This window comes from Chenopodium quinoa, unplaced genomic scaffold, assembly GCF_001683475.1.
Source record: "Chenopodium quinoa cultivar QQ74 unplaced genomic scaffold, ASM168347v1, whole genome shotgun sequence".
Classification (NCBI taxonomy): domain Eukaryota; kingdom Viridiplantae; phylum Streptophyta; class Magnoliopsida; order Caryophyllales; family Amaranthaceae; genus Chenopodium; species Chenopodium quinoa.
In genome coordinates, this window is record NW_018743099.1 from 163,602 (window position 1) to 183,552 (window position 19,951).

A 19,951-nucleotide genomic window follows, 5' to 3' on the forward strand; every position below is an offset into this window, starting at 1 on the left:
ACTCATAGTCACTCCCTCAAATTTGGTAGGGAACCTAAAAGGTTTGAGTAGACCGCCTGTTTTTTGGCAAACAGGGGCACTCAAACCCCTATTCCTACTAGGTAACCTATTGAGTTAATAGCCAACAAACATTGGCGAATCAAGGGGATCAGCCGGCCCCCGCCGCCTGGTACCTCTACTACTCAATCTAGAGTGTGACGGAGACTAAGTAACTCCTATGTTAACTTATAGTCACTCCCTCAAACTTAGTATGGAGCCTAAAAGGTATGAGTCGTCCGCCTATTTTTAGCAAACAGGGGCTCTCAACCACTACTCCTGCTAGGTTAACAAATTATGAGTTAAAAGCCAACAAACATTGGCGAATAAAGGGAAACAACCGGTACCCGCCGCTTGTTATCTCTACTACTCAGTTCCTTGGCGACTAGGTAACACTCATGTTTACTTGGTCAGACCACTTTCCTACTTGGATAAATTTACAAATGACAGGACCGCCTACCTAAAAAGGATCGTCTTTAAAATAGTTCGAATACCGATTGGATAAATGGCCGACTGATCGTCTATCCTAGAAACAGACAACCAGTCGTCCAGGGGCATAGGCGGCGTGACTAACTTTCCGTACCTGTCTGCAACTATCGGCCATGCAAAACAGTCGGTCTAGTGAACACTTGGATATTAGAATATGGAATACTTAGACAAATTTGAGGCAAAACAAAAATTCATTAAAAATAAGCCGGTCATTAAAGACCAGCAAAATATTCAAAGCCCCGGCCCCCTGGCCGGGTAAATACAAAGCAAACGGCACGCAGGCCGTGGAAAGAATACATAAAGCTTAAGAAGGGGGCAGATCTTCAGTATTAGCAGCTGCCGCCTGGTCAGCACTCTTCTTGCTGGACTCGGCTTCAGCTGCATCCTTTTTTGATGCCTTACCCCCAAGCGGCACAAGCGCCACCACCGGCTCCTCCTCCTCCAACGCTTCTTCCAACGCCTCTTCCTCAGCAGTCGCCAGGATCTCTTGATTATAAGTATCAGAAAACTGGCGGTACGTTCTTTCCCAAGAGGCAAAGTCGGCACTGGGGAAGAGGCGGCCCCAGGTCATGCGCTGGATTTGAGCGGAGTCTTCCATCATCTCCCGGACCAGCTCTTTCTTCTCTTGCTCGGCCTTTTCCGAGAGCTCTTGGGTGAGACTCTTCTCCTAGGTCACCAGGCGTTCCTTTACGCTGGCCAAGGATTTCTCCATGGCTTCGTAAGAGTACATTTTTAGGCGAAGAGGTTTCAGCTCGGCCTTGAGATTGGTGATGGTCGCCTCCAGCTCGTCATTCTTCTTCTGGGCTGCCTCTAACTGAGCCCGAACAGCGGCGATAGCCTGCGCCTGATAATAAAGAATATCAATGGTCAGAACTTCATTTTGGGCAATTTGAAACATTGCCATATCACAGTCAGAGGCGGCCATAGCTTTTGCAGCCTTTACCTCTTTGTTCTTCCAATCAAGCGGCTTGCGAAGGCCGTTCACTCGGAGCAGGGCCTAAGTACAAAGAAACAGGCGTCAGTTTCCAAACAAAAAAGAAAACAGGCGTCCAGTAATTCAAATACTCAAAAATGTGCTAAGTGTACCTCAGCAAGGACCCCTGCAATCCCGTCAAGGTCAAGGGTGCCGACACCCCTGACCGCCTCCCTTTCAGCTGGAGGAACTGCCCTGATCATAAACTTGGCCATCTCTACCAAGTCAGGCTCCTGAGGGCCGGCTGCATCAAGCATAAACAAACGGATTAGACCTAGTAAAAAAGGGAGCAAGTCTAAAATTTACAAGGACAACTTCATACCTCTAGGCGGCCCAGTTGGAGTTTTAGAAGAAGTGGCCGGCTGTTTCTCAGCCGCCACCTGTTTCCTGGCAGAACCAGGAGAGCTCCCAACAGTCGTCTTCCGGGCCTTGGGGTCCGGCTGTTGGGAAGATGAAGCTCTTGGAGCACCCGTCTAAAAAAGAAGAAAAAAGTCAGTATATGCATAAACACTCCAAAAAGAGGGTGAAAGGTCCGGAGCTCACCAAGGGTGCCCCCTTCTTGGGGGAGTCGGTTGAAGCTTGTTGCATGATGGAGGCCCGCAACATGGCCGCCGCAGTCTTGGAGGCAGTGATTTTGCTCATGGCGTCAGCTGCAAAAACAAACAGCAAAGTTAATAAAGGATAACAACAAATGTATGGAACAACAGAGTATTCGACAGGCCGACTACCTCTTGAGCACCGACTGCTGAGGCCACAGGCGGCCAAAAAGTACTCGTCATAGAGCCACTTGAAGCTCGGGACGCAGTGCAGGGGTACTTGCTCTCATACCCCTGAAGTAGAGTCGACCCTCGACACTACTTTAAAGAGTCCTTTATCAAGGATCTCTTTCTTAGCCTTGGGGGGAACAGGCGGCATGCTACGGCCGCCTGCAAGAAGAGGCGGATTCCTGTTCCACCTATTGAAGCGCTTGTTCAGCTCAATGTCTGAACTCTCAATGATGAGGAAGGTGCTCCGCCAGTCCTTCCACTTGTTTGCTTTACCTCTTGTCATGAGGTAGCCCCTGTGGCTTGTCAATTGATACCAGCCGGTACCGCCTATCTTAGGGGTCCGGCTGAGATAGTTCATATGGGCGAAAGCCTCGAAGCTCGGCTCCACCCCGTGCAGTTCGCACCCGGCCACATAGCCGAGTACGTTTACCCAGGAGTTTGGGGCTAACTGCCATAACCCCAACTCATACCCATCCAAGATCCGCTGAACAGCCGGATGCAATGGGAAGCGCAGCCCTGCCTTGATGGCCGCCTCGTAGCAGCCAAAGCAGGCGCTATCATAACTGGAACCAGCCGGCCAGACGACTGTGTCTTCTGGATCCGGCACAAACACTAGATAGTCAGGGCCCATGGTGTGGTTTGCAATAAAGCTCTCCACTTTCTCTTGCATGGCTGTGATCCGGCCCCGAGGTACCGTGCAGTAGTAGGGGGTATTTAGCTCTCGGTAAGAGGCGGATGGCTCCGCCCAATTGTCTCCCTTCTCAACTGCGTGAGAAAGTCTCGCCTCTTGCAGGCGGCTGTTTTTCTCTTCTGTGTCCAAAGAAGCATGGCCAGAAGAGCTTGACTCAGAATCGTCCTCTGACGAGTCCGAAGAGGACGACTCCTCCCCTCTCCCGGAGGGGCCCGCCTCCTCTCTTTGAAAAGGAGCAGATTTGTTAACTGTTAAATGGGAAGGGGTCACTATGACTCCCCCCACAGAATTGTCGGCATTCAGGCCGCCTTGTTTCACTTCCACATCTGGCGCCTGGTCAGATGTTTCACTAAGCGGCACCCTGTGGGAGGAGCCGTCTGAATTTGAGATCCTAGCTGTCTTTTTCGTTCTGGCCATCCTGCTCTGCATAGACACAGATACAGTCGGACTTTGTATAAAGGGCAAAGATGGGTCCGTAAAAGGGCAGGCGGCACTCCTAGTCCTAGATTCAGCCGTCCCCGGTGACCGGCTGATCACTAACCTAGGTCGTGTCGTGTGCTTCCGTGGTGCCATTTCAAAAAATAAAAAGAAAATTAAGAGTAAGAGAACTGAGTTACCTGAAAAAGTGACGGTTGATGAAGTTCTGAAAATCCTGTGCAGTCGGCTTGTCAGAACAGGCGGTAGGCAGAAAAGGTCCGAAATGTCAGAGCAAGTTCAGGGGTCCGAATGTTCTCAAAAAGTTCTCAAACTGTGAAAATGACTCAAGACAATCCTCCCTTATATAGGCGAAGTGAGAAGGCGAAGGGTCACTTTCAGAATTCAAAATTTGGGCGGGAAAATCTCTCGTCCTTTCGCCGACCGACACCTGTAGTAGGCCGTCGCCTGTTACAGTGCGACACCTGTCACAGGTAACATGTGACCAATCACGTGCCACCTGTGAGGGGCAAATGATTAGGGGATTTTGCTCCTCCAATCGGAGTGCGCCACGTGGGCCAGTCAGGTCCTGCCAAGTGTCTCCCAGTTGGAACTGTCAGGGCTTGCCACGTGGCACGCGCTTATTCGTCCACCTTGGACCTATTATGTCATGACATGTGGCATACTCCATGCCTAATGGAGAAACCGGCCATCCAGGCCCAACTTCCGAGGGAAGCCCAATCGGCCCTAGGTTAACCTAAACCTAGGATGGGCACGTTTCCCAAGGTTATAAATACCTCCCTTAATCCTCATTAAAGAGGGATTACAAAAAAACATTACGAAAAACACATTAATTACACACAGTAATTACCGGCTGATCTCGCTAACAAAGCAGATTACCTACATTAATCACTCTCACCTAGAGAGACCCAATCACTTTAATTTCCGCATTAATTACTCCTTAATCAAGTACTAACTTGACCGTTGGAGGCGGAGCTCCCAGGAGTCTCCGTTATTTTGCAGGTACAGGCGTCTGATTCCAGTCTCGGAATTGTAACTCTCCCGCAGGAAATCAGAAAACCCCGAAACAAATGGTATATGCACTTAGTAATAGTAATAGTAATAATAATGACAACAACATTAATAATAATAACATTAATAATAGTATTAATAATAATAATAATAATAATAATAATAATAATAATAATAATATCAACAACAACATTAATAATAATAATAATCATAATAATCATAATAATAATAATAATAATAATCTACTCTGCTCGGCTCTGCTCTGCTGAAATTTAATCTGCTTTGCTCTGCTGGCCCCTGCTCTTCTCTGCTCTGCTCTGCCTAGAAGCTCAAAAGAACAGGGCCTTAGCCTTGAAATAGACATTTCTCTTTCACAATTTGGTGTTGTGGAAAAATTAGTCAAAAATTGCAAGTCATTAAAAGTTCTTTTTGTTCATGATTTTGATGAGGCAAAAGATGTCAATACGGAACTCAACCCTCAAGTACCAGCCTTGAGGGTCTATATATTCGTTGCAAGGTCGGCCGACAAATATCTAAACCTGGGCACGGGCCGGGTTGGCCCGCGTGCCGCCCGGCACGGCCCGCCGTTCGGCGCAGCCCGGCACGGCCCGAAGTCAAGCACGGCACGGCACGAAGTTTAACTTCCGTGCCACGGACACGGTTGAGATTTCCCAGGCACGGCCCGGCACGAGCACGGGCATGGCCCGCCTTGCTGGCCCGCAGGCACGGCCCGCAGGCACGGCCCGCGGGCCAACGGCTATAAAACGGCTAGTTTTTTGCCAAAAATTCTATAAATACTCACCTCCATTTCATTCCCAAATCACAAAATCACAATCTCTTCTTCTTATCTCTTATATTCTCTAAATCTCTAATAATCCTTATTTTCTTAAATTCTCTAATTATTCTCTTAAATTCTCTAATTATTTTCCTAATATCGGAAAAAATTAAAAAGTTCGTAATCGTAATTAGTGGAGCGTTGAAGCACGGTTGTAAGATCTAAACTAATCTTAAATTTATTATTGTTTTATTGTTATTATTAGAATAATCTTGTTTAATTATTATTGTTGTTAATTGTTAATTTGTTATTGTTGTTGTTATAATTGTTGTTATTAATTATTATTATTGTTACAATTGTTGTTATTATTTATTTTTGTTGTTATTGTTATTGTTATAGTTGTTGTTATTAATTATTATTATTGATATTTTTATTGTTAAAATTGTTGTTATTAATTATTATTATTATAGTTAACCACTTTTTATTAAAAAATTAATTGTTAATTATGGCATCGAACAACCCATCATCTAGGTCTAGGGGGAAAGGCCGACTTATCCGTAGTAGTAGTTCTAGGGAACCACCAAATACAACGAGCCCCCAAATTACGAGTCAAACCAATGACCCCATTTACTTCCCCCCGGGCTATGAGCCATATAATACGTCGGGATTTCCAGCACCACCACTAAACCAATTTCCACTACCACCATACCAATTTCCACCTAATTATATCGGTGATCAACAAAACTATTGTTCTAGCCAAGGTAGCCAAGAAAGTACCCGAATTCCCTCCGGTTCTACTGCCACTCCCACTAGTCCCACTACTAACCATCACACACATCATGAATGGTTAACCGAAACTGAGATGCTACTTTTGAAAAACCGAAGGAGTGAGGTATGGCGTTATTTTGTCCTAAGTAAAGATGGTGAACAATGGGCAAAATGTAAAACATGTAATAGTGTATTCACGGCAGTTACTAAAAACGGGACGGGACACTTATCTAGACACATGAAAGCTTGTGCAAAACCAGCTAGTGATCCAACCCAGCCCAAAATTTCCCAATTCCATCCATACGGCTTTACATACAACTATGAGAGGGATAGGGATGAACTAGGAAAAATGATAGTACACGCCGAACAACCTTTTCTTTTCTCGGAAAGTGACGCATTCAACACCTACATTAACAAAGCACTACAACCCCAACATAAAAGAATCTCTAGGAAAACCGTTCGTTCCGCCGCAATGAAAAATTTCCTAGAGTACAAAGTCCGGTTACAAGCCGAATTGAGTAACCTTAACTGTAGAGTATCTTTAACAGCCGATTCTTGGGATAGTGGTTATAAATATCACTATTTATGTGTGACTTGCCATTGGGTAGATGATCAATGGATGTTACAAAAAAGAATAATACATTTCAAAATGCTGGAATACCCACACACCGGCATTAACATTGTTCACCATTTAATGCAAGCAATAGACGAATACAACCTTCGAGATAAAATGATGTCTATGACTTTTGATAATGCAACCTCTATGACATACACAGCTAATCTTATCAAACAAAACTTAACCGATGTACTATTAGACGGTGAAGCTCTTCATACTAGATGTGTTTGCCATGTACTTAACTTATGTGTACAGGATGGAGTTCGGGCAATTGGCCCATACTACAGCAAAATCAGAGATGCTATTATGTCTATTAATAGCTCTAACATGAGATACCAAGAATGGAAGAGTTTTCTAAAACAACAAAAGATAAGGGTAATAAAAATTAGAACCGATTGCCCAACTAGGTGGAATTCCACCTATGACATGTTAACAAAGGCAATTGAGTACAAGGGCCCGTTAACATTATTTTACAACCAAAAATTTCCACAAAATGCTTTGTATGATGATGATTGGAAAAACTGTGAAAGATATATGCAATTTTTACAGTTATTATATAACATGACGTATTGTTTTTCTACTGTTTACAATCCTTGTGCTCAAAACTTTCTTTCTAATTCATGCTTACTCGCCCAACTTTTCGCTGATCATCGCGATCAAAGTGATTATGATCAGTATCTTCCAGCAATGGAAAAAAAATGGCGTAAATATTATAGTGAAATTCCTTTGATTTATATTTTTGCTTCCATATTAGATCCTAGGCAAAAGTATGAAAACACATTTATGTTAGTTGACATTTACTTTCAATGCATGTTTCTTGACGATGATGTAGAAAACTATAAGACAAATGTGAAGGATCAGTTTTTTGCTTTATATAGAGTCTATGAAGCCAAATATGGCACCGTTCCTCGCTCAGGGCCTTCCCAACCATCCAAAAACGTAAGTAAGAAGGCCAAACATTTATTTTCACAAGCTACTAACTTGATTTCAAGGTTTTCAGGTGATTCATCAATCAGGAGAACGCAAAGCGACGTCTCGGAGTTGCAGATGTACCTGAGTTACGACTTCACCAAAGGCATGGACGACGATGAGATAAACAGCCTCGACCTCCTTGCATGGTGGAAACAACAAAGCTCGAAGCATCCAACTTTGGCGGCAATGGCACGAGACATTCTTGCTATCCAAGTTTCCTCCGTCGCCTCCGAACGAGCTTTCAGCGCATCCGGAAGGGTTTTAGACGATAGAAGAACAAGTCTAAAACCCGAAACACTAGAAATGTGCGTGTGTTTCAAAGATTGGTTGGATGCGGAAAATCGCTCACAAGACCGTTCTTACGACCACAACGACAACGAAGAAGGAACCTCCGCTTCCGGTTCGGGTTCGGCTAGTTCCCAATCTATGCAACTAGCCGATGACCTTGAAGGCGAAGGCGAAGACGAAGACGAAGACGAAGACGAGCAAGAAGAAGGAGAAGAAGAATAGACAATTATTGTATATTGTACGATTTTAAAAATATCAATTTTATCATTTTCCAATTTTTGTTTAATACCATCATTGTATGATTTTTATCATTGTTATCATTGTACAATTTTCTCAACTCAAGTAATAATAATATAAAGTACGCATTTTTCACATCCAAAGTCCAATTTGCCTTTTTTCCCCGTTTTGTTACAATTTGTAAATTCATATTAAAAAAAAATAAAATTATACCAATTACTAATAAATCATAAACATTAAATTTTAAAGTAATAGTATAAAGTAAATATATAAATATAAATATTGAATATACAAATTATAAAACATAAATATTCAACTTATAATTATAAAATTCATAACTTAATAACTTATAACTTATAAGTTATAAACTTATAAGTTATAACCTTATAAAACTTATAATTATAATTTTATAACTTATATACATTATAAACTTATTAATTTATAATGTTGTCATAAAAAAAAAAAAAAAAAAAAAAAAAAAAAAATTGAAAACTGCACCAGCCCGCTGCCAGCCCGCAGGCCAGCCCGCAGGCCGGCACGTGGCCGGCACGGCACGAGCCCGCCAGGCACGAGGGCCGTGCCGTGCCGTGGGCTGGCCTGTGAAAATGGCCGGCACGGCACGGCACGAAAACCTGGGCCCGCCGGCACGACCGGCACGGCACGAACCAGCCCGTGGCCCGACAGGCACGGCCCGCGGCGGCACGGCCCGGCACGGTGCCCAGGTATACAAATATCACTATCGATGCGCCGAGCTTGTGCCCATTCATTTTGAATGCAAAACTAGATATTCTGATTAAGGTCTTGAGCAAGTCATTCAATTTGCGGGAAGTACAAATCTCATGCCCCTTGTTATCGATTTTGGAATCGTTGAATCTATTCAAGTTTAAAAGTGATATTACCTTACATCCTTGAAGGAAAAATCTTTGAAAATGATACCCTCAAACTCACTGTTGATATGGCAGCAGCCACTGATTTTTTTTGGGATGACAAGTCAAGTTTCCTGACTGTTTGTTGAGGAAATTGAAATCAATTACCATACTTATGGGCAATCATTGTATGAAGGATGTTCTGGAGTTCATTTAGCATTTACAACTTTCATCTCAGTTTGAGGTGTTGGGTATGACACAAATTTTATAAGCCCATTATTTTGCATGGTAGAGTATTGTGCATATTCTAGAAGCTTCCGGAATAATCAAGCAAGGTCGTTACTTGTTCTTGATTTCTCTAGAATAATATTATACTTGAATGTTCTAGAGCATTATTATTGATATTGGAAGCTATTAGCTAGAATATAATACATTGTTCGTAAATTTTCTAGAACGTTATGGATACAAGAAGTCAAGAATGATGGAGAAATTTGTAGAATATTCCGGCCATTTCTTCTAAGCTCCATCCACACCTATAAATATAGGTCATGGGCATTAAATCATGGAATACAACACAACACAAGAAGTCATACCATATATAAGTCTTTCTACAAACTACAGCTTGTTGTACTATTTACCCTCTTTACGAATCCACTATTCCTACTTATACTTGTACTTTTCTATTTTCAAATAGTGGGATAAAAGTTCTCGTAGTTACATAAAATCATGTGTTCATTTATATTAATTATCTTGCCAATTATCAATTCAATTTATACTTCTCAATCAAACTTATCTTCACTTCCGCTTTGCACTCATCAACCCCTAACAGGAGGGATTAGATGTCCAATCATAGTTGTTAGTAAGTAGTATACTATCAAGTGTTAATGCATAGTTTTAGAGTTTAGGAGTATTCTTCCATAATTTTTTTTTACAGTTTTAGGGTTATTCGGATTGATGTTTACATTTGTATACGCTACAAGAAACCAACCCAATAATCAGCACAAGTCTGCTATACAATTTACATGTAATATAGGAAAGCTAAATCAGCCTCGCATCAACTTGATGGGTGAGCTGGAATAAGCAGGAGTTTGTGCCTTTGGGGGCAATTTTATAATTCATTCCTAGTTTGTTATTTCCCTAAATAAGTTTAGTTTGTTATGAGGAATTTTGTATTAAATAGATGTTTGCTTTGTGAGGAAGGTATGTAAAAATTATATTGTGATAATTATGTTGGGAGAGATTCTCTTTTTGTCGAAAGGGTGATTTTATTGCTGATTACACTAATATTCAATACAAATATCGGTTACCTAATTTCCTTTCCTGTACCTTTCTAGAATACTCTGTTCTAATCTAAATCCTAACATACGCTTATGATGATTTCAAGTATTCGGTATTTTCCTAACAATTGTTTTTCAAGTTTGAATTTGTATAAACTATAAGGATTCTTACAAAATTAAAAAGAAAGAAAAAATAAGAGCAGAAATTACAGAATGAACAAGACAGTGAATTTCATTAACTTCTAATAATCTTACATCACAAATATACATCATATGTGCGAACCACTAAAGCAATGATCTGATTCAATTCCCCCCCCCCCCCCCAATATAATTTACATCTAACAACCACAATCAGACCCCAATATCGAACAACCATAAACGGCACAAATTCCCTCACCTGTGGGTGTCATTTAGAACTATAGCCTCAATTTCGACCAAAACACCAATTTAAGGTACCCAGGAAGAGTCAAGGTTATAAGATTTAGGGGCGTGTTTCGTGCATCCACACAAGATCACCAAAACTGGAACCTGAAGACCACTTAGTGCATGTGCAGCCACTCCATAATCTTGCTTTTGTCTCTAAGTGAAAAGCATCTTCAACTCCTCTATGCGTGCACTTCGGACTTCTTGATCAGTCAGTGCACCAGAAATCATCCTCTGTTTTCTAGCCTGTACAGCCTCCATTCTTTCCTCCACCGTTCCCTGATGCAGTTTATTGTTAGTGGTCATTCAAAATCAACCCATTTACTGAAAGTCAATCGAACGTTCATGTTGAATAACACATTCAAAGATATATTGTTTGGACCACGTAAAAGCAATAAACAAACCCTGTAAAGGGTCCTGTAGAACACTTGGGAAGTGCAAATCCCATAATTAAATTTTCTAGTAGTTACAACATAGAAAGGGCTCTATAGGAAATGGGCAGCTTGTGAAACATGACTTCTAATGCCAGTAGATTGGTGGAAAAACCTATTTATTTCAAGGAAAAAATAGGTCCAAAATGAAAAAAAAATTACCTTGATAATGAATCTTTTAATTGATACAGGCTTAGTTTGGCCAATCCGATGAATGCGCATGACTGCTTGTTCTTCAACAGCCGGATTCCACCATGGATCCTATATACGTAACACCAACAGTAAAGATGTGGATCACATGACTGAATAACAGCAAGGAAAATGCAGTAAAATATGCAAGAGCAAACAAAATTCACAAGTTTCACGAGCAGCCATTGTCCATGATTTTTCTTAACATTGAAATGCAAATTTACAAGGCCAGCAGAACTTGTGGTTTCAGTTTTATATATATTGAAAATAGTCTCATATTCAATGCTTTCACGCATCAGGTAGCTGCAGCAAGTTGCAGAATCCATAATGCAAGTACTAGACCTACCGTGCAATCATACATTATACATTTTGAAACATTAAAGAGGCTTCTAGTCCAAACATTTATAAAATAACTTATTCCCTTCCTATACTATCCTCATAATCACAAAAAAAAAACAACTAGAATCTGATCAATATACTGAACCCTAGTGTTGATTTACCATATGCAATTATAAATTGAAACTGACATGACAGGGGTAACAAAATATAGCAGCACGGCAGGTTCTCCGGGCTGTTAGCCTACCAAGCACTTGCCTGCTGCTCCTGCCGCCCGCTTGGCGGGCGGAGCGCTTGGTAGCCTAGGGAGAAACCCGGTTCATGTGAAAACCATGTTGGTAAATAAGGCAAAAGACTTTTAATAAAAGCAAATTTATCCAACTTATCCAAGCTTCAAATAATCTCCACGGCGATATAAACGATGACATGTCTTGTAAGTAACAACTTATGAAGTTCACGTGGAAGCACATTAGAATCGATTTTAAAATGTACTATCCTGCTAAAAATGGTGTCTTAGCAGTAAGAAAGTAATAAGAACCATCAAACACAGAATTCTTAGAGCTCCAAGTTCTTTCACTGTTTCATAAAATGTATTTGAAATAAAATGTGACGAGCAAAGAAAGAACTACTCTTTCAGCCAACCTAATCAATAAGTTACTGACATATATATTAAAGGGAAAATAAAACCCACTAGCAGCTAATGTAGATGCATTTTTTCAGGTAGAATCAAAGATTTAACGGATATACAAGTTAAAAGATGTCCATTGGCACCAAAAGCATAGTAATGTGAACTAGCAAGTAGCAACTACTGTAATTTCATTTAGCCAATTAGATTAAAAAATGCTACGGAGTATTATATAAATCCAATAGTATTCTCAGATTAATGCACATTCGGAAACTAAGAAATTATAAAGAGGTATCAATCACACAAAAATAACCACTGTTGTGTTCAAGAAAATCATCAAACAACCAAAACACAGATACTGATTCAGCACCTACCAGGACAAAAGCATTAGAAGCAGCAGTTAGGTTTATTCCCACTCCGCCAGCCTTCAATGACATGAGCAAAACCTATTATCCACACACAAATTTAATACAAGAAAATAGCACCTAAAAGACAACAGTTTATACTAAGAAAATGTTGAGCATTGTAAAGAGCATAAATAGAAAGTCAAAAGTAAATTTTGACAAACCATGACATCACTATCTTCAGAAAACTTTTTTAATACTCTCTCACGTTGCTGTTGATTTAAGGTTCCATCAAGGCGAAGAAAAGATATGTTATTCCTGCGTACCAAAAAAAAAATGCCAAAGTAACTCCCGAGTACAAAAAAAATATCAATCCAGAGAAAGCTATGTAACATTACACAAATTCAATCACTTAAGATAGCAATTTCAGATTATAAAAGTCAATCATAAGTACACAGCTTCAGATACACGATAAAATAAAATAAAAAATTAAATGGAAAACGGTGTTGATGTAAGCACCTTCGTATCAAATTGCAGCGACATCCAAGCACAATAGACAAGGTCTTTCAGGAAGCCTTTCCACTTAAAGACAAGCTATTAAAAAAAAAAAAAACATGCCAAGATCTCTACCATCTGAAATCTGAACAGTACTTGTGTTTAGACAATGCAAGAGCTGCACAGATATAAAATGTGACAAATTAACAGGCAGCCCTAATAACAGTGAACTTGATTTTGTATGATTTAATGTTATCCTGCAAGTACTAGAAGTGTTATTAATGAATACTTAAATAGGCAACAAGTATTCCAGAAAAAGCACTCAATAGTGTAGTTGATAACATAGAGATAAATTAAACCGCTGATAAACCGACAAGTCTCAAACCAAGTTTGTTTCTGGACAGTCTATCATGCGATGCATATATCAAAGCTAATAACCTAACAACCAGAATCAAGAAAATTACCGAGTAAGAGGAATCTCTAACAGGTCCAGAAAGGCAGTCCATTGGCTAAAGACAATGCTTTTGGATCCTGAAGATCGTAGATTTTCCAATTCACACAACAATGATGAAATTTTCGTAGATTCAACCCAATTTTTCTCGACATCTATTTGAAATCTACTGTCAGTTGGAGCTGTGATGAGATCGTGCTTGTTCACCGATTTCCTGAAAAAAAACATCAAATCTTTTGAGCCTGAAAAATATTGATCTTACAGCGCAAACAAATAGGAAAGTCTAGAGGGCAGAAAAGCAAGGACATCAAAAGAGTGGCAGTATTAGATTGCACTGGATGAATATAAAACAGGGTAGAGGAGCCAGGAGAAGTACAATAGTAACAATACAAAAGAGAAACAGGATAAACTTTGGTAAGCTGCTAAAGAAACTTGAACATACCTGCAGACCGGACATAAACCCGAAGCAGAATTCCGCCAACTTGCCAAAAGGCACTCTCGACATAAGCGATGAGCACAAGGAGTCAAAACTGCATCTTCAAAAGCTTCAAGACATATTGGACACTCTCCTTGCTCACCATTCTTGAGCTCATCTACGACCTCTTGAATATAAGCTTTCGATGGCACAACTTTTGCTTCACCTTCAGCAGTACCGCGACCACCTCTAAGAAATCGTTTGGCAAGCTTATCCAGGTCAGCATAATCTTGTGTATCACCTCGACTGCACACATTTAGCTAGTTTCAGAAACGATGTCCACAAAAACAGAAGTATGGACAATAGGGTATGGAACATGATAAGAAATGAATAACTCAGCATCGAACATACAATGAAGCAACAGATTTATGAGGAAATTCTGGAACTGGCATAATAAAATTATTTGACACCCAAATTTTCCTATCAACCAAAGTACATTAGGATAATTAAACTAGATCTTAAGAGAATCTAAATTTCAAATGAAAAGGTTCTGCTATAACTACAAAATCATTAGAGAGCTTCAGAAAACATTGTTATTACAAAACATTGTTATTACACTGTAATGCATGTTACCAAGATGAGGTATAAGCAAAATATAATGCAACCACAAACAGCATCAAGCGATCAACAAGGCCAGCCACTGAGGTAGTATGTCAACAAAAATCACATATGGAGATACCAAAAAAGAGATGAGAAATTCTCACCTCATGACAAGGAATGGATGGTCACAGCATTGCCGAAGTCGTAACAGTAGTTCTAATATGGAAGCGTAATTATGCAAAACCCGCCCTTGCTCCACAAATCGATCAAATTTCACCTGCAATATACTTGAGATATGAGATATACCAAAGATGGAGTATGCCAAGACAAAATCTTCAGGATAAACCCATGCTAAGAAAAATACCTTAGATTTTTTAAACAAAGCCTCATAAAAGTCCTTTTCAGCTTCTGTCAGCTCACAATAAACTACCTGGATATTAGCTGGAGGCAGGACTAAAATAGGCCTGAATGAACAGAAAAATGGCAAATTAAACTAAAAAATTGAACAGACATCACATTTCTCTCAAAAATGGGGTGATATACGTATATTAGTCTAACTAGCTCACCTTCCATCTCGATCAACACTGTACTTTGTTCTTCGTAGCATTATTGGCCTTAAAATGGAGTGAACTAGTTTCAATCCTCTTTCATCACCTTCATCAAATGGCTTTTGAACAAGTTTATTCCACCTGTAGAAGAAAATGGTTCATTAGACGACTTGAAAATTATTCCAACTGACAAACATGTAATAGGGACAACGAAACTTAAATCTCCTTAGTGTTAGATGCTAGAACTAATGGATCACCACAACTGCATAGGATTTAAGGATTCCTCCCCATTCTACTTCAAGGTATCATATCACATTTACCCCGAATCACATAAACTGGTTAACCATACAGCCCAAACCAACTAATATTTAAAAGCCTAGCGTCAGAAGCTCATAATCCAAACTTAAAAAAAAAAAAAAAATTAAAAAAAATAAAGGGAAAATAAAAATTTTAAAAAATAAATGTTATGCAGGCATAAGTTTTAATCTTCCATTAAGAAACTTCACTAAACTAGTGAACAAATAGTTGCTATCTTGCATATAACAATCTTCCAAGATGGAAAAAAAACAGAGCAGAAGATTACCATGCCCAATTTCCCCATGGCTCCACCTTTAAAAATCGAAGAAGACTAAATATGTCCTCAAGACTGTTCTGAAAACCAAAAAAGCAGATGTAAGTCATCATAAATTAAACAAATTATAGTTCTCGTAGATGAATTCAAAATACTACAGGTAAGGGGCAGTATTTAAACCAAGCATTACACAACAGAAGATAGTATGCATTACATTCTAACAGCAGATAAAGCACTACACAACAGAAGTTATGTATTAAATTCTAACTGCTGAGAAAGTATTGCACAACAGCTGAAGGTATGCATTACACTCTATCTGCAAAGAATTATAAAGCAGCAAATTACCCAAAAATTGCCTGGATAAACCAGCAAATATAGTAGAATATTAATCTTTCAGATACCAATTTTCTTCTGGGCATAATATTCTTTAAGTTCAAAAAATAAAAAAATTTAAAATCATAAAACAAGATCTTTGACAATTTAGAACACCCATTTACAGAATCCTTGAGTGATTCCAAAACACTTGCAGAGTTGATAAAAAGAATCAAGAAATACTAACTCTTTTCTTAATTTCACCCCTCTTTTGGGTTGTCTCAAAAATATAACATGTTTCTATTTCAAGTATACTTTCTCTTCCCTCTCTTCATCACATCAACCCCTTTTTTATCCACTTGACAATGTTTCTAACTATTTCTCTGTCTATCCACCACCATAATTTGAACAGGCACTAAATAAATATTCTAAATATTTAACCAAACAAAAATATGATAAATACTATTAAAGAAAGGGTGGTACACTACACAGACAGGATTACTAAAACAAAGGATAGTAAATAAAATGGTAAAACAAAAGGGCAATATATTAATAAGAAATTACATATATATTAAAAAAGAGATGTCAAAAAGAGATGTCACCTGGATAGGAGTGCCAGTGAGACACCATCTCGAATAAGCTGTTAAAGCATTAGCAGCCACAGAAATTTGGCTTTTTGAGGACTTAATTGTGTGTGCCTCATCAAGCACCACTCTTAACCAACGTATAGAATGAAGAGCACCACAGCCTTCAATATTCTGTATCAAAGAGGAAGATATAGAATATCAGGTGAATGACAATGTGGCAAACACTCTAATATCATAGCAGCTCCAATCTACCTCAGATGAAAATTCTGAAGCTAGAACTCCATAGGTGGTGAGAACAACATCATTTTGAGCCAAGAGTTTAGCATCCTTTGATCTACCTTGTCCATAATGAACATAAACAGAGAGGGAACCAGGCAGAGCATGAGTTTCTATCTCTGCCTGTCAAAAACAAAAGTGAGCAACAGCCTGGTGATTTGCATAATATGAAGACTGATTCCTTTAAGAATCTGAAAAAACATGAATAAGTAAATACCTTCCATTGGCTAAGGAGTGTCATAGGACAGACAATAAGACTGCCACCATCCATAAGAACATTCTCATTTCTCATCTGCTTCTCAATGCTCTGAAACTTTGCAACCTTCTTAGTTGGATCGGGAGATGCATCAGTGGCTTTAATGAGCTCCGTACTTTCACCGGATGAAAGGCTCGACTGGCTACTAGGTGATCCAACTCTCTCTGAACTAGACAGGAGAAGGGATATGGTCATGACTGTCTTTCCAAGACCCATTGCATCTGCCAGGATCTAAAAGCACAAACCATAATCAAGATAGAGTATTTGTATAGTAAAAAAAGATTAGTGTTTATCCATTAATAGCATAAGAGACATACTCCTCCCCTAGCCATTTGAAGTGTACTTGGAAATTCCATAGTTGCTTCACCAGAAAATGAATTCAAGTAGACAACAAGGTCTCTCCTGCAGAGCACAAGATTCCAGCTCAAATATATATCTTATTTCACAAAACACTGCTGACTCCTATATACTAATTCTCTGTAATAAATTAGATTCGAACCAAACATACTTATCAGCCAGGCGATATGCTTCCCAACATGGGTGAAGAGTAGAAGCAGCCTCATCAGTGGTTTGTCCCCTCTCCAACTGGACCATCCAGTAAAGTGCCTGCTTCTGATAGGGACGGAGTTTGCAAAGAAGGGTGCTTGGCGGATCCATTTCCTGTAATATTTTACACGAAAGTTTAGTGGACAGCTAATACAAGCTTAGATGGCACAAATAGAGATTGTAGAAAAACATGATACCTCCAGCGTAGAGCTGTCTCCGACTCCAACAATGCTATCAACATCAGCATCGGATACACCTTCCTCACCTTCAGCATTATCTACATCTGATGTCAAGTTCTTAACATTCTTGGCATTCAACAATGAGGTGCGCAGACCTTCCTGTTCATACAATTTTCAAATTAAACACAAGGTTGTGTACCACAAAATTTGGCCACCTAACAAACATGAACTATACCATAGAATCCAAAGGCCGCTTCCTAGTGTACAAATTATCAGGAGTGAACTCAGCCTACATTGCAAGAGAAAGAAAGCCAAATGTTAATATATTTGCTAAGCATTTATAAGTGAAATGCACTGTGCAATATGCACTATGCACTACTCCAAATGCAGAAAGGTTTAAAAATCATTGAACTACCTTTTTAAAAGGAGCTATCCCGAGCAACCTGAATAAATTTGGCAAAGGATGAACAACTGTTTCCTCATTTGAAGTAGCAGCTGCTTTTAATGAATTTCGATGATGCTTCTGGAACATTGAACTGTTTATGTAGACACTGGATAGAAAGCAAAGTGCACACATTTTAGGCAGTATATAAACAACAAAAGTACTTAATACCCATAATCTAACCCATTGAACTACTAAAATTCGACTATCATGCAATCAATTCCACGAAATCCTACCGAAACAATCCTCATTGATTAAGCTTATCATGATATACCTCGATATTAGACAAGCACATCAAAACTAAAACATTTTATTTTCCAAACATAACCAATACTCACCTCACATTTAACGCAATGGTGTCCATAATACCCAAAATTTCAGGAGCATATTTACAAAATCCCTCGATTTTAATCTTCTTATCCCTCACAAGGGGCAACAAACACCTTGACCACTCATTCGGAATCCGGCCAATCTACAAACAACATCAAACTCAATAATGAAGACAACAATATCAATACAAACTTCACCAAGTAAAAATCTTCCAAACAATTAAGTACACCTACCTCGCCACCGCTCTTTGTAGAAAATCTAACAATCTCAGAACAAGCCCCAGCCTGTTTTCCTCTACCAAAAACCTTTCCTGGTAAAGGCGAATTCGAATTCAGCTTGTTCTTCACAGGAAACGCAAAATCAACTTCATCTCCAATCTTAATCCTCCTCCCTTTACTCGTCGACATTGCAGAAATCTCACCATACCCAACAAAACACCACTCTTCGCCTACCGGCTTCGAACTCGAACAAGTAATCGCCTTTTCCCTCTCCTGCACATCAGCTACAACCATTTCCTTACAAATTACTTCCCCATTTGATTTAGAATCCTCATTTGTATCTTCAATCGTGATCAAATTCGAGCTTGGAATCTTCACCCTCTGACTCGTATTAATTCTAGGGTTTTGCCGACTTTGAGAAATGAAATTGGGGGTATCGAAAATAATGTTAATTGCACCAGTTGCATCATTGTTCGCCATGTGAAGAGCTCTGATTATGTCCATTTCAGCGTAATCTTGCCCTACTACTGACCTAATTGTTTCTATGACTTCATCTTTGATTTTGCAATTCATACTGTAGTTTTCCGATTGTAAACCCTAAAATTAAATTCTGTGAATGTCGATAAAATGAGGCGAAATTGTGGAAGATCGAGAGAATTTATGGTGTGTTAGGGTTTTGTTGAGTTCAATTTGATGAGATAAATTGAAGATGAATGGGAGAAATTGGCGGGATTTAGGGTTTTGAAGAAAGAGGGAAATTGGGGAATGGACAGTGAAAGTATGTAAATTCCCGCCATCTCATGCTGCACGAGTAATATACACAACAAGGACTGAACTTTGCTATTTGTATCAAATAAGGGACTGAACTTCTAAATGTATCAGGCAAGGTACTAAACTTTGAACCTACTATAACCGGTTTAAGCATAGAAAAAAAAAAAAAGTTTAATATTCTGACAGAATTTAATGAAGGTAATGAACTTTGGCAATTTTTCAAAAAATAAGTAGCCGTTACAATTTACTCAAAAACTTGAGATTCTATAAATATTTGGCTCCATTTTTTGCCATTCCACAGCACCAAAATCACATCATCTGCATTGAAAAAAAATTCACAAAATTATTAAGTTGAAATTTTTTTTAGCAATTTGGTTATATAAATTTAAGGGATGTTTAGGAGCA

At 39.3% G+C, this 19,951-nt stretch overlaps 1 protein-coding gene across 2 annotated transcripts; it reads right to left on the bottom strand.

Moving 5' to 3' along the window:
- Positions 1-10,358: 10,358 nt before the first annotated feature.
- Positions 10,359-19,703, bottom strand: LOC110731793 (DNA repair protein RAD5A-like). Of its 2 annotated transcripts, XM_021911674.1 has the most exons (20): positions 18,791-19,692; positions 18,566-18,699; positions 18,201-18,336; positions 18,021-18,074; positions 17,804-17,944; positions 17,569-17,720; positions 17,378-17,462; positions 17,022-17,291; positions 16,781-16,927; positions 16,544-16,699; positions 15,642-15,709; positions 15,077-15,199; positions 14,875-14,974; positions 14,675-14,787; positions 13,938-14,216; positions 13,509-13,709; positions 12,774-12,867; positions 12,580-12,651; positions 11,218-11,316; positions 10,359-10,903 (listed from the first exon to the last, which is right to left on the bottom strand). In XM_021911674.1, exons 1-20 carry the CDS (start codon positions 19,346-19,348, stop codon positions 10,781-10,783), a joined length of 3,105 nt encoding a protein of 1,034 aa, XP_021767366.1. In that variant the 5' UTR covers positions 19,349-19,692; the 3' UTR covers positions 10,359-10,780. The 2 variants fall into 2 exon arrangements, 1 of the variants encoding a protein (XP_021767366.1); XR_002513354.1 differs by lacking the exons at positions 10,359-10,903; positions 11,218-11,316; positions 12,580-12,651 and adding an exon at positions 13,069-13,222 and having other exon boundaries at positions 12,787-12,867; positions 18,791-19,703.
- Positions 19,704-19,951: the final 248 nt, after the last annotated feature.

Coding starts and splice junctions, on each gene's coding strand:
- LOC110731793 (XM_021911674.1), bottom strand. CDS start 19,348: ATGAATTGCAAAATCAAAGATGAAGTCATAGAAACAATTAGGTCAGTA. Junction 15,200..15,641: donor CCATGGGGAAATTGGGCATG/GTAATCTTCTGC, acceptor TTTCTTCTACAG/GTGGAATAAACTTGTTCAAA. Junction 14,975..15,076: donor AGTGTTGATCGAGATGGAAG/GTGAGCTAGTTA, acceptor CTGTTCATTCAG/GCCTATTTTAGTCCTGCCTC.